General features: G+C 38.2%; 1 protein-coding gene across 1 annotated transcript in view; it reads right to left on the bottom strand.

Annotated features, from left to right (window-relative positions):
* Positions 1-10,389: 10,389 nt before the first annotated feature.
* The window catches only part of MYPN (myopalladin), a 114,867-nt gene continuing 110,322 nt past the window's right edge, over positions 10,390-14,934 (bottom strand). The window contains exon 21 of the mRNA XM_043519324.1: positions 10,390-12,024. Within this exon, the coding sequence (XP_043375259.1) occupies positions 11,855-12,024 (170 nt within the window). The 3' untranslated portion in view covers positions 10,390-11,854. The remainder of the gene's footprint in view (positions 12,025-14,934) is intronic.

Below are 14,934 nucleotides of genomic sequence, written 5' to 3'. Positions count from 1 at the left end.
GTTCTCTTTGGATCCCAGCCTGCTTGTTTTGCCACAGAGGTTGCTGCAGTAATTTTGGAACTCACAGAGCTGCAGTAACCTTTGAGAACTGTGACTGAGAAAGGGAACCCAACAAGCGTGTTACCTGGGGAAGCACACATGGTTTGTGGTGGGAGCTCTGCATAGTCTCTCTCCTTCTCCCACATGATTGTTATGGGAAGTGGGCAGGACCCTTTCTTTCCCAGTTGACAGCTCTTAATGTGGTCTGTGGATGTGCTCTGAGGAGCACCCATTTATTATTACTAGTTTGTATTGCTATAGTGCATAGGGGCCCTACTGTGTGGTCAGGGCTCTGTTGTGCTAGGTGCTGGACAAACATAAAACCAAAAGGCAGCGATTCTCTCATTATTGATCCTCTCTGGTATGGTAGGGTTGGATGTCCATTTTTCATGGAGCTTGTCCTGATTTTTTGAAGGATTGTTGCTAAACAAAAGAATGAAGTTCTTTACGTGATTGTGAAATTATGATGGGATGAAACTGCTTCACAGACACAGTGTGCTGTATAACTCTGAGACATCACTTTTCAGCAACATGGTCACCGTATGCAAGAGACTCATAAATATCACCTATGGAATTGATCTTCAAGCCAGCGGAAGTTTGCTGTTGACTTACATGGAGCACTGTTGGACTCCACTATGGGCCAAACTGGGGCAGCGAATGTGGCTCTAGACTGGGAGTCAGGGGACCTGGGTTCCATTCCCATCTCTTCCAGTGACTCATTGTGTGACGATACGTCATTTCCCTCTCGCCATATGTCTTGTTGTCTATTAAGATTGCAAGCTTTATGGGGCAAGGGCTGTTTCATATTCTGTGTGCATCCAGTGCCTAGTACAGTGGAGCCTCAATCTCAGCTGAGGTCTCTAAGTGCTATTGTAATACAAATAATTAATAGTAATAATAAAATGCTGCTAGCCTTACTCAAATTTAATTCTGCTCACTTTACTCACGCAAGAGTTTATATGCCACTGGCTTCATAGGATTATAGTCTATCATGTATACTATGAAAATATAACATCCAAATTTTCCTATGATTGTTAAGCAGAACTTCCCACTGATTTTACTGGGAAAAGTGACTGACGTGATATGGACCAATAAACGCTAGTTTAGAAACAATACCCACTAAGCAAAACTTTATTTTCCAATACATGTTACACTCTATTTGTGGTGATGAGCACTGCTTACATTTAGGCTTCCAGATTTGTGGGTTCAGTTTTCATTAAGAAACCCATTTTTAAGGTGTATCTCATACTAAAGTTGATCTAGATTTTTTTTTATTTCAGTAAGAATTTACAGAATAATTCCTTTTAATGTTTTAAAAGTATGTATCTATTCTAGCACTGTAAGAAGTCCAGGAATTTATTAAGAACAATAATCATTGCTTTATTGAAGAAACAGTCCATTTCCTCTACACAGGTTTATCTTTAAACAGTTTGGTTTCAGCCACTCATCCTGGCATACTTTTTAAAAAATGCTTAAATACTTTATAAAGCAAAGATTAATAAAACTGCAAGAAAACATTGCTAAAAAAACCAACACAAACCCCATGTATCATTTAATTACATTATAAATGATAGACTGTGTACACAAATGTTTCTCCCAACTTGTAGTTTAGTCTTAAATCATACAGAAAACTAGCATGCAAAATGTATGTTAATGGATACAGAAATTTCTCAAAGTGACCACATGCTTTACTTCAAGGAGTAAGAAGGGCCTGATCAAACTCTGAATTGGGTTCCCACAATCAGCCATGCTCTATAGTCCATTGTCATATTTTCAACATTTGAGAATGGTGACTTCAGTATTTTTCCAGATTTTACCGACTAACATTTAGAAAGCTGTGTCACAATCCTAATAAAGGGACCATACTGTGCCATCAGCTTCTGAGCAGAACTCCCCATTGATTTTAATGGAGAACTCTGCTTAAACTGATGGTGCAGTGTGGCTCAAGATTTGAGTATGTGTGATATAATAAGTGGCTCTGTGTACCTGTGATGGATTCAAGGGGCAAGTAGGTTAGTTCACAGTAGCTTATGCAGCTGGCTAGTACCCCAGCAGAAATGAGAAGACATAGGAGATCCACTTTTGCTCATGGAATGATAGCTGAACTACTAATGTAACGCTCAGAATATTGCTTCTCAACTAACAGGCAGAGACTGATTGAATTCAGGCCAGCCGTAATTGAGAAATATGAGAAAATAAGAGCAAAATCAGGATTAGCAAATATACTGGGGCATATCCATGTTCTTAATTTACACCCATATCTGTAGCATCCAACTTCCCTCACTGTTGGCTTTAAACTTGCAATGTATTTCAAAGTCACTGTGAAGTATGCTGATAGGCCCCTTCACAAAAGTGTGTTGAACCAATCACAGTAAAAACCCACCTGGGGAAGAACAAAATGCTGTAAAACCATCAGTATTGCGTAGATTGTGTATTTGATTAACTCATTCTGTTTCTTTATGCTCACTACCAGATTGAGGGAGAAATGCTCTTGGCTGTCTACCCCTGCACTGGTCCCCTGTGCAAAAGCCCATTTATTTAGACTTTGGTGGAGGGGATGAGAATTACACCTAGAGAGTGAGAGCACAAATTAAAACAAAGGCAGATTTAGTAAAAAGATTCACTCCCAGTTGAAATGTGTCCAGTGAATTTATTTTTTAAAAAGACCACTGCTGTACTTCACAAAACTGCTGCTTGCTGGAAGTATGGCTAATAAACACTTGTCTAATAGTATTTTAGGGTTTTCCTCTAAATGATTTAGGGCCTAGTCATATAGTTATTCTGTGCATGGAGTCTCCACTGACATCATCGGCTCTCAAAAGCAAGCCCTGAGGAGACTCGTGGTCCTGTTGCACACTTTTGCCAACAATTAATTTATCTAAAAACATGTCAAAGAGACACACTTTGATATGCAACTCTGAAGCATTTATTTAAATGGGATGAGGGACAATACATTATTGAACAGTCAGGCTTTTTTTCTTTTATGTGCATTTAAAATATATTTTGAAACCTCTGTTAACTCTTTCTTCCTTTTGAGGATGACTTTGAATCATTAGACCAAAATAATAATAATAATAATTAATAATAAATCCATTTAAATCAAGAAAAAAGTAAAATATTTTAAAGCTCAAAGTGAAGATTTTCCTATTGGAATTAATAAGGCAATTAACAATGAATCACTTGTTCAGTATTTAATTTAACAAATTAAAGTATTTCATTAGATCTACTTTTGTATATTTGCTCAGGTACCATTTTTAGTGGGTATCGGAGGTCACTTTTCAGAGACTGTTTTAATGGTTCTTGCATCAATAGCAGAATTGAGTTCTTTTTGCAGTACTTCTATTACTAACAGTTGCAAGTAGCAACTATTTATATCTTCAAGAAAAGACTGCACATGTTGGCTCAAATTTTCCAGAGTATGTGTCCTATTTTGCCCTTCACACTTGCCCACATCAGCCATTCAAAAACTGTCTTCAGTCCTTGCTTTCAGAGACAAGAAGGCCCAGTCCAGTTTTCCTTAGACCGGGTAAGGCTGCTGAGAATTGGATCTATAGGTTTTACATGTTTACTATTTTCGAAGCAAAGATGCAATACTCGTGCTTTCTAGAATTTTGAACAAAAACACAGCCACTTGACTACCCTCTGAAATACCCTGAGCCTGTGTGTTAACATGTGTGAAACTATAAGGCTGAAAAGGAACCAGAAGGCAAATAAAGCTACAAATGTATGAATTTGGAAATATTCAGTTATTTAACATATACAATTTTAGAGTCACTACATTTAAAATTCTACTTAGTATTGTAGTTATTAAATGGATATTTAGATGATAACTTACTGACTTCTTGGATGCTGGTATGAATTTTTTGTTATGGCCTCTACTGAATAAGACAACAGGATGCCTTTTTTGTGCAAGGTCAAATTAGTTACTGTTCATTAAATAAAACAAAACAATGAAATGCTAAGCAAGCTGTTCAGGAAGAAAGCACAATCACAGAATCTCTAATGCTTCTTGACACCATATCATTACATAGAGCCATTCTTCACATAATATTAACTTCTCAAATGGACATCACACAAGTTATGTGATAATTCACTGTTGCCCTCTGCTGTTTACATAAATCTACTTACAGTTTTTCCTCAGCTTTTTCAATAGTCACCAACACACAAGATACCTTACGCCTTTTTCTACAAAGGTTTCATTACGACAAGCACAGTCAGATCTATTAGCATTAATATCTATGCACATAAACTTCCTTTTTATATTCCCATTTTGGGCTCAGTGTATGCAGAAGAGAAGGATTCTGTAGTTATTAACAATACTGGAAATTAATTTCTTGTTTCTTAACAAGAATTTATCTGTTTGGTAAAGATCTCTATCTTTTTTGATATAAGTTACTTATACTGGACAAAATTTTGTTGTCTGTCATGTAGCAAAATGCCTATTTAAATGAAAAGGAAATTTGTTGGATTACGGGCAACATAATTTGATCTACAGAGACTTCTGCAACTTTTTCCACCAAATGCATCCGATGAAGTGAGCTGTAGCTCACGAAAGCTTATGCTCAAATAAATTTGTTAGTCTCTAAGGTGCCACAAGTACTCCTTTTCTTTCTGCAACTTTAGGATCAGATTCTGATCTCATTTATTCCATGTACATTGAAGTATCTCCATTGACTTCAGTATTCAATGTACTGGTATGAATGAGATCATGATCCTTAGCTAATAAGAGTGAAAGACAGTGATGTCAGCAGCCAGTATTCGACTGCCAGATTTTGGGGACCCAGTTTGGCTTAACCTCTCACATTGGGAGATATTAGGAACCTCTTATTGAATGACTAAGGATCAACCCTTCATTCATCTCCCTCCTTTACAACATTTCTTCCAGCAAGTCTTTCAATAATATCTGCCTCTCCTTCCCACTGCAAAAGTACAGAAGTTGTGTTTTGGAAAACATTGTACCACTTGACCTTCAGCCTACCTGTTATGGGTGTGAATCATCTCTCACTTGTTGTGATGTAAATCAAGAGAGATTACAGTGAAATCAATGGAATTACACTGATGTAAAATTGGCATAAGGGAGAAGAGATTCAGGCCACATGTTTGGTCTGTGTTCTTTGTGTTTTAATTTACATTGTAAGTTCTTTGGGGTGGGAATCACATCTTTCTCTGAATTTTTAAAGCTGTGAGAACATTTACTGCTGTCAGTAATACTAGTAATTATAATATTAGCACCTAAAATAAAATATCCTTATGGTATGATATTTATATATACTAACAAGTTTAACATACTGCTTTTCCTGTCTTTCAAACTATGCACAGAATGCAGGTAACATGATTGCTCTTGGACCTACTACCTAATAAAGGAGGATTCATTCATTTCTTCTAAACCTGAAAAGTTTGTACAGATTTAGTTTTTTAGTTTATATTATTTAATAACTTAGTCTACATATTTAGGCTTGAAAGGGTTAGATTTTTATCAATAAATATTGATTTCACCATACACAGACTGGCAAAAAAATATTTCCATTGATAATTAAAGTTTACATAAGGCAAAGTAAAAAAAAAATGCTGCTTAAGATACTTTGTATATGTTGACAGTTTGTGTCAAAAGCTTTAACTTTTAGAATCTTAACATGTACTGTCATTAAGCAATTATTGTCTGATCCCCTCACCCCAATTTTCTGCAACTGTGAACATTTAAATTGATATAAACAAATGCTTAAAACTCATCATTTTGTGCAACTGTGGAAATTTAAATCAATACAGATTTTTAAAATCTCATCCATTGAAATCATTAAAAAAAAAAGATAAAATTCTGTCAAGCCTAAAGATACTCAGTAAAGTTTCTGACAATGCACTGTAGCTTTATTATTTCTATGTATATAAAATGCTAAAATTGCTGTAGAATTTTATTATGTTGGATCAAAATCTGCTTTTTATTTGTACCACTGAAATAGTTGGAGGTTTCAGAGTTGTAGATGGGAGCAGAATTTGGCCCTTCTTCAAAAAGAAACCCACAAACAACATTAATTTAATTTACAAAATCCAATTATTTTCTTTTTAGAAACATTACTAGGAAACAGGTTTCAGAGTAGCAGCCGTGTTAGTCTGTATTCGCAAAAAGAAAAGGAGTACTTGTGGCACCTTAGAGACTAACAAATTTATTAGAGCATAAGCTTTCGTGAGCTACAGCTCACTTCATCGGATCCATTTGGTGGAAAAAACAGAGGAGAGATTTATATACACACACACAGAGAACATGAAACAATGGGTTTATCATACACACTGTAAGGAGAGTGATCACTTAAGATAAGCCATCACCAACAGCAGGGGCGGGAAAGGAGGAAAACCTTTCATGGTGACAAGCAGGTAGGCTAATTCCAGCAGTTAACAAGAATATCAGAGGAACAGTGGGGGGTGGGGTGGGAGGGAGAAATACCATGGGGAAATAGTTTTACTTTGTGTAATGACTCATCCATTCCCAGTCTCTATTCAAGCCTAAGTTAATTGTATCCAGTTTGCAAATTAATTCCAATTCAGCAGTCTCTCGTTGGAGTCTGTTTTTGAAGCTTTTTTGTTGAAGGATAGCCACTCTTAGGTCTGTGATCGAGTGACCAGAGAGATTGAAGTGTTCTCCAACTGGTTTTTGAATGTTATAATTCTTGACGTCTGATTTGTGTCCATTCATTCTTTTACGTAGAGACTGTCCAGTTTGGCCAATGTACATGGCAGAGGGGCATTGCTGGCACATGATGGCATATATCACATTGGTAGATGCGCAGGTGAACGAGCCTCTGATAGTGTGGCTGATGTGATTAGGCCCTATGATGGTATCCCCTGAATAGATATGTGGACAGAGTTGGCAACGGGCTTTGTTGCAAGGATAGGTTCCTGGGTTAGTGGTTCTGTTGTGTGGTGTGTGGTTGCTGGTGAGTATTTGCTTCAGATTGGGGGGCTGTCTGTAAGCAAGGACTGGTCTGTCTCCCAAGATCTGAGAGAGCGATGGCTCGTCCTTCAGGATAGGTTGTAGATCCTTGATGATGCGTTGGAGAGGTTTTAGTTGGGGGCTGAAGGTGATGGCTAGTGGCGTTCTGTTGTTTTCTTTGTTGGGCCTGTCCTGTAGTAGGTGACTTCTGGGTACTCTTCTGGCTCTGTCAATCTGTTTCTTCACTTCAGCAGGTGGGTATTGTAGTTGTAGGAATGCATGATAGAGATCTTGTAGGTGTTTGTCTCTGTCTGAGGGGTTGGAGCAAATGCGGTTATATCGTAGCGCTTGGCTGTAGACAATGGATCGAGTGGTATGATCTGGATGAAAGCTAGAGGCATGTAGGTAGGAATAGCGGTCAGTAGGTTTCCGATATAGGGTGGTGTTTATGTGACCATCGCTTATTAGCACCGTAGTGTCCAGGAAGTGGATCTCTTGTGTGGACTGGTCCAGGCTGAGGTTGATGGTGGGATGGAAACTGTTGAAATCATGGTGGAATTCCTCAAGAGCTTCTTTTCCATGGGTCCAGATGATGAAGATGTCATCAATGTAGCGCAAGTAGAGTAGGGGCATTAGGGGACGAGAGCTGAGGAAGCGTTGTTCTAAGTCAGCCATAAAAATGTTGGCATACTGTGGGGCCATGCGGGTACCCATCGCAGTGCCGCTGATTTGAAGGTATACATTGTCACCAAATGTGAAATAGTTATGGGTCAGGACAAAGTCACAAAGTTCTGCCACCAGGTTAGCCGTGACAGTATCGGGGATACTGTTCCTGACGGCTTGTAGTCCATCTTTGTGTGGAATGTTGGTGTAGAGGGCTTCTACATCCATAGTGGCTAGGATGGTGTTTTTAGGAAGATCACCAATGGACTGTAGTTTCCTCAGGAAATCGGTGGTGTCTCGAAGATAGCTGGGAGTGCTGGTAACGAAGAAACAACTCTGACATCATAATCAAAAAGGCTGACAAAGGAGGTGCTGTCGTCATCATGAATAGGTCGGAGTATGAACAAGAGGCTACTAGGCAGCTCTCCAACACCACTTTCTACAAGCCATTACCCTCTGATCCCACTGAGAGTTACCAAAAGAAACTACAGCATTTGCTCAAGAAACTCCCTGAAAAAGCACAAGAACAAATCCGCACAGACACACCCCTAGAACCCCGACCTGGGATATTCTATCTGCTACCCAAGATCCATAAACCTGGAAATCGTGGATGCCCCATCATCTCAGGCATTGGCACCCTGACAGCAGGATTGTCTGGCTATGTAGACTCCCTCCTCAGGCCCTTCGTTACCAGCACTCCCAGCTATCTTCGAGACACCACCGATTTCCTGAGGAAACTACAGTCCATTGGTGATCTTCCTAAAAACACCATCCTAGCCACTATGGATGTAGAAGCCCTCTACACCAACATTCCACACAAAGATGGACTACAAGCCGTCAGGAACAGTATCCCCGATACTGTCACGGCTAACCTGGTGGCAGAACTTTGTGCCTTTGTCCTGACCCATAACTATTTCACATTTGGTGACAATGTATACCTTCAAATTAGCGGCACTGCGATGGGTACCCGCATGGCCCCACAGTATGCCAACATTTTTATGGCTGACTTAGAACAACGCTTCCTCAGCTCTCGTCCCCTAATGCCCCTACTCTACTTGCGCTACATTGATGACATCTTCATCATCTGGACCCATGGAAAAGAAGCTCTTGAGGAATTCCACCATGATTTCAACAGTTTCCATCCCACCATCAACCTCAGCCTGGACCAGTCCACACAAGAGATCCACTTCCTGGACACTACGGTGCTAATAAGCGATGGTCACATAAACACCACCCTATATCGGAAACCTACTGACCGCTATTCCTACCTACATGCCTCTAGCTTTCATCCAGATCATACCACTCGATCCATTGTCTACAGCCAAGCGCTACGATATAACCGCATTTGCTCCAACCCCTCAGACAGAGACAAACACCTACAAGATCTCTATCATGCATTCCTACAACTACAATACCCACCTGCTGAAGTGAAGAAACAGATTGACAGAGCCAGAAGAGTACCCAGAAGTCACCTACTACAGGACAGGCCCAACAAAGAAAACAACAGAACGCCACTAGCCATCACCTTCAGCCCCCAACTAAAACCTCTCCAACGCATCATCAAGGATCTACAACCTATCCTGAAGGACGAGCCATCGCTCTCTCAGATCTTGGGAGACAGACCAGTCCTTGCTTACAGACAGCCCCCCAATCTGAAGCAAATACTCACCAGCAAGCACACACCACACAACAGAACCACTAACCCAGGAACCTATCCTTGCAACAAAGCCCGTTGCCAACTCTGTCCACATATCTATTCAGGGGATACCATCATAGGGCCTAATCACATCAGCCACACTATCAGAGGCTCGTTCACCTGCGCATCTACCAATGTGATATATGCCATCATGTGCCAGCAATGCCCCTCTGCCATGTACATTGGCCAAACTGGACAGTCTCTACGTAAAAGAATGAATGGACACAAATCAGACGTCAAGAATTATAACATTCAAAAACCAGTTGGAGAACACTTCAATCTCTCTGGTCACTCGATCACAGACCTAAGAGTGGCTATCCTTCAACAAAAAAGCTTCAAAAACAGACTCCAACGAGAGACTGCTGAATTGGAATTAATTTGCAAACTGGATACAATTAACTTAGGCTTGAATAGAGACTGGGAATGGATGAGTCATTACACAAAGTAAAACTATTTCCCCATGGTATTTCTCCCTCCTACCCCACCCCCCACCGTTCCTCTGATATTCTTGTTAACTGCTGGAATTAGCCTACCTGCTTGTCACCATGAAAGGTTTTCCTCCTTTCCCCCCCCTGCTGTTGGTGATGGCTTATCTTAAGTGATCACTCTCCTTACAGTGTGTATGATAAACCCATTGTTTCATGTTCTCTGTGTGTGTGTATATAAATCTCTCCTCTGTTTTTTCCACCAAATGCATCCGATGAAGTGAGCTGTAGCTCACGAAAGCTTATGCTCTAATAAATTTGTTAGTCTCTAAGGTGCCACAAGTACTCCTTTTCTTATTACTAGGAAATACAGCATCACCACATATTCACTTGATCTGAACCCTAGATGGCTCTCAGATAGTAACACATAGGTTAGATTTGAAAGTGATCTGACAGTGAAACACTGTGTATCTCCTTCCCAGTGTCCCAATATACCCAGTGTCTCATTAACTCTTATGCCTGTATATTTTCATGTTTAGTGCATGTACACTTCTAATTTAGGCACATTTTATTTTCAGTGGTAATTTATTTCTTTTAAAGTGTAGTTTCTCCTTGCTTTAATTTCTTTCTTTCTTTCTTTCTTTCTTTCTTTCTTTCTTTCTTTCTTTCTTTCTTTCTCTGAATTTAGTACCTTTTTTTAAACTGTGAAAAAACACTGAATTGCAAAGCAAGCCAAATAAAACCTAAAATTACAGCATCTGTAAATGTGATCTTTAAGCCCCTGTATGATTCTAGTTAGGACCCCATGGCTGTCCCTGATCAAGTTTAAAGTAGTGAGTTAGAATTGCTGAAAATAAAGTCCAAATCATGTGCAGGAAATCATCAGATACATTCCTAACCTCTAACCATTGGGGTCAGAAGGGTGTCAATAAAATTATGTAAAAGAGAAATATACTGAAAGTGTTTGTTTAGTGCTGTTATTAAATATCCTTCGTTATAGTCCCCTTATAGCATTCCCTGGTTTACCTACTATTTATCAGGGTACAATACTTACTTTAGTTGTTTATACTAACCACTATGTTTCTTAAATATTATAACCTTCTTTGCATGTTAAGATGGATTTTCCCCTATTTTAATAGTAGGAACTCTACCTGTGATTAAGTTTTCTAAATGATCCTGAAAGAAGTTTTAACTGCACCAGGCCACAGTTCCTCTTTAGTCAGTTTAACAAATGAGCCATATGATGTGCTTTTTTTGTCTAGGCATGTCAAAAATTCGTGGAAAAAGAGACTTGAATTTAAAAACCATGAAGTTACAAGAACAATACTCTGTGTGTTTAAAATCAGGGAGACACTAAAACTGAAAAGGAACAAATATGACGCATACATGGAAATATACAGTAGTTTCAGCTGTGATCTCTACAGTATGTGCCTCATACAAAATAGGATGTTTAGTTTCATGTGTTAATTTTCTAATATCTTTACTTATACCTTATATCTTACTATATGTTTCAAAACACCATGAGTATACATGGCATGGTATGTACATACATATATACACACACACACACAAATATAAATGTATACTGTATATAGCTGTACCTCCATGAAATGCTATGTTTATCTAGTATGATCACATACAAAAATTATGTTCCAACTTCTTTTCTTTTCCTTATGCAAATCCTTTTAGGATTACATTCAAAGTCACATTCTTTACTCTCTATCACAGTGTCAGTCCTTTCATTGGCAGTATCCAGTTAAAAACCACAAATCCTTAACTTTGCTTGTTACAGGTGCTTTAACTGAAGCATTAAAAAGTGGTGTTGATTTTTAAGTGCTAAAACTATGTCTCTTCACTCTGAAATTCTTAGAAAAAGACATAGCACTGAACTTCTTGCACTACACTCTATACAATAATCATACTGGAGTAAAATACAAGCAGACATCTTGTACAATATGTAACTTGCAGCAGTTCCAGCAGCAGAACACTTACTAAAAACAAGTTGCTTGTAAACCTTGAGTCTCTTGGTTTGTGCCTTCTCTCTCTCTCTCTCTTTTTTTTTCATAGTTCTAATATTTCTGCGGATATAATTGGAACTGTAGGTTTTTAAAGTTCTTCACTTTCTACCACGCTCTGGGATGGGGATGAAAACAACTTTGGACTTTCAACAGCTGAAAAGGCAGAAAAAATGTCGAGTCCTTGACCCGTGAGGTTTGCATACCGGCCACCACTAGGTCGAAACTTTATTGGTAGTGGAATCTGTTGGTGCCATTGGGCTGAAGAAACAAAAACAGTGAAGAGAAAACATAATTCCAAGTCAAGTCCACATTTATTTTAACATATATAAAAAGCCAATGGAAATTTTCACACCCGTTTGGAAAGTGCTGCTTTCTATGTTTCTAGATAGGAACCCCTCTCAAGTCCTTTTAAAAAAAAACTATTACCAATGTAGGTCTGTTCCTTCAGATATCCTCAAGTACAGTGCTTTACAATGATGCAAAGTCCTGTTAGAGCCAATGGGTGAAATCCTGGCTCTACTAAATTCAATAGCAAAATTTCCATTGACTACAATAGGACCAGGATTTCACCTACTGAGCCTACTCATGGTTGTAAGCACTACAGTCAATAGTAAGAGTTTGTGGATCAGCAAATAGAGATCAACAAAAGCATAAATCTCCATCAGCAGTGATTTCCCTCCCTGTCCCTACCCCCAGAACCCTCCAAAAAATCAGGGGAAGATTTTTTTATTATTAGTTTTATTTAAAAGATAAATAGTTCTGACTTTGGTCCATCTCTAATTTTCACTGTAGCTACTTTCGGTGACTGATTATGAACAAATTATCAATTTGTTAATCAAGTTATTAAGCAAAATAAAAGGAAATATATTGCTTTACATCATTATAAATCTAGTTGCTAACAGTTAATTAGATTCAGTGATATTAAAACGCAAATACAGCTTGTACTTGCCCATTTAAAAGTAACACTGAACGTTTTTGAAGTTAATACTAATAATACTTAGCTGTTCTATAACAACGTAGTTCTCACAGCCTCTTTCACCACCTTAATAAGACTCTACTTTTGTGCACAAAACCTCCAATTCTGCATGCAAATGTGACAAACATATTTCTACCAGAAATCATTTGTGTATCTTTGTGCTAATTGGATGCACAAATTCAGGAGTTGGTGTGCAGATTTGAAACCCATTTGGAAAAAGTGTCCTTTAAAAAGTAGATCCATCTTCTTAAATTTTGACATGTAGTTGATTCCATAGTTGACAAATGCAATTTCTAAAGACTTCATAATCGATCATTTCATATTCAAACATCATAATGATATTTAGGGCATAACAGGTAATTGGCAGATGTAATCAACACTGATCAATTAGAAAAACAAAGAAGCTAATCACTGGAGAGATGCTTGGGTCCACTGTAAGAGTTTTTGTAAATAACAGAATAGTAAAATCAATAAAAAGATTTACAGGAAATTGGGGCAGAGTTATAGAACAGGGATGATTTCTGGGATAACCAGGAACACAGTAAATATTTAGGCTGCAGCATTGTAGTAGCTGGATGAGCAGTACTATGTGGGAGACCTATAAATAAGGAATTAATTGTTACACAGGAGTAGAATCCTTTATCCCTTTTCTGCACTGAACTTTAACTCTAGCCTTCTTTAAGATTCAGACTGTTTTGGATAAACAGCCTTTTCTTTCTCCCATTCTCAAACAGGTTCCTTCCCTGGTGATACCCTTTCTGTTGATTTTACATATTTTTTTCTTTAAAATGTTTCTTCACTGAATTGGAGACTCTGGAGCTGAAGAAGACTATTAACTACCAGAACCACCTGACACTGCAGAACTGTTCCCTTCTCTGTTCGTTCTAGCTTAGTTCTAAATGGCACAAATGATGAGGCTTCTGTCACTTCCCTTGGCAGATTTTCCACAGAGACTCTTAGAAAATGTTTTCTGATAATAAGTCCAAATTTTCTTATGTCATTTCTCTTAATTGGACCACCTAAACAATTCCTTTCTGTTCTTGCAGTTTGCACTCTTTAGGTGTGTGCTATTTATATCTCCTTCAAAATTTGGGATGCTTTAGATATATATTTATTTAATCTTTTTTAAATATGCCAATCTCTCTCTGGCTCCCTATGTCTATCATCAAGCATTAATGAAGTTTAAAATGCAATTCTCCATAAGGCCACTCAGTGGCAGAATCTGACAAGGATGTGGACTAATTCCATGGCACTGGCAGCTTGCCTTTTTTCTTTTTTTTCTAGGTAAAGTAGTCTAGTAATTCCTTTTAAAATGTAGATTAAAAGGATTGAAAATTCTCAGCTTGTGGCTAATGCTGCAGAAAAACGGTCTACAAAGTATATGTGAGCTATCTTATTACACAGCTTAGGCATTCAGGATAAACGTTTTTTAATTCCTTACTAGCTACAGATAATGGCTATGCTGTTGTTACAATGGCATTTACTTTCATCTAGGGGTTCATAGCTCCTCAATATCATAGTTTCAAACAGAGTGCTCTACGTCAGATGAACTGTGCATGGTGGCTCTATATGTTCTTGTGGAAGCATACAAAGTGGTTGATTAAATCAAATGAAATGCTCAGATACCTACTTGGAGAAAAGACTATTAGTAAACAGAACAAATTCCTGAAAGACCAGAATTTGGACCTCCTCTTACGTGCAAGGTTTTTTTTTCTAACAAGACAAATTGAATGAATTTGTAACAAAAAGACGTGGAGGAAAAGAACAGGGTGTTGGACTGATAAAGATGAATGGAGCCTTTTAGCATTAAGTCACTGGCTTCAACAGAGGACAGATTAATTTGATTGCCAAAATTGTTCAGTGGTCTAATCAGTTTTTAGAGTAATTGCTCTAGTGGTTGCATCCCTGCCATCTTCTACTGGACATTTTCATAAAGCCTAGACAGACATTTTTTTTTAATTTGGACTGAAACTCTGATAGAAAAATATACCAATTTATTCAGTTCCTTCCTTTGGCTTCTCAATTTGTTGTAGCCACAGAACTGCATAATTCTCACTTGCCTAAATGGAAAATTGACTAATAAAATCTGAGAGATGCTCAAGAGAGAATGAACACTGCTGCTTGACTCAGTGATTTCATTAAATTATATATGCAGAAAATAACCTTATGATTCCAAAACTTGTTTCCATGTG

Source organism: Dermochelys coriacea, chromosome 7, assembly GCF_009764565.3.
Source record: "Dermochelys coriacea isolate rDerCor1 chromosome 7, rDerCor1.pri.v4, whole genome shotgun sequence".
In the NCBI taxonomy this organism is placed as follows: domain Eukaryota; kingdom Metazoa; phylum Chordata; order Testudines; family Dermochelyidae; genus Dermochelys; species Dermochelys coriacea.
Note: the sequence above shows the minus strand (reverse complement) of the source record. Positions and strands in the feature narration are given on the sequence as shown.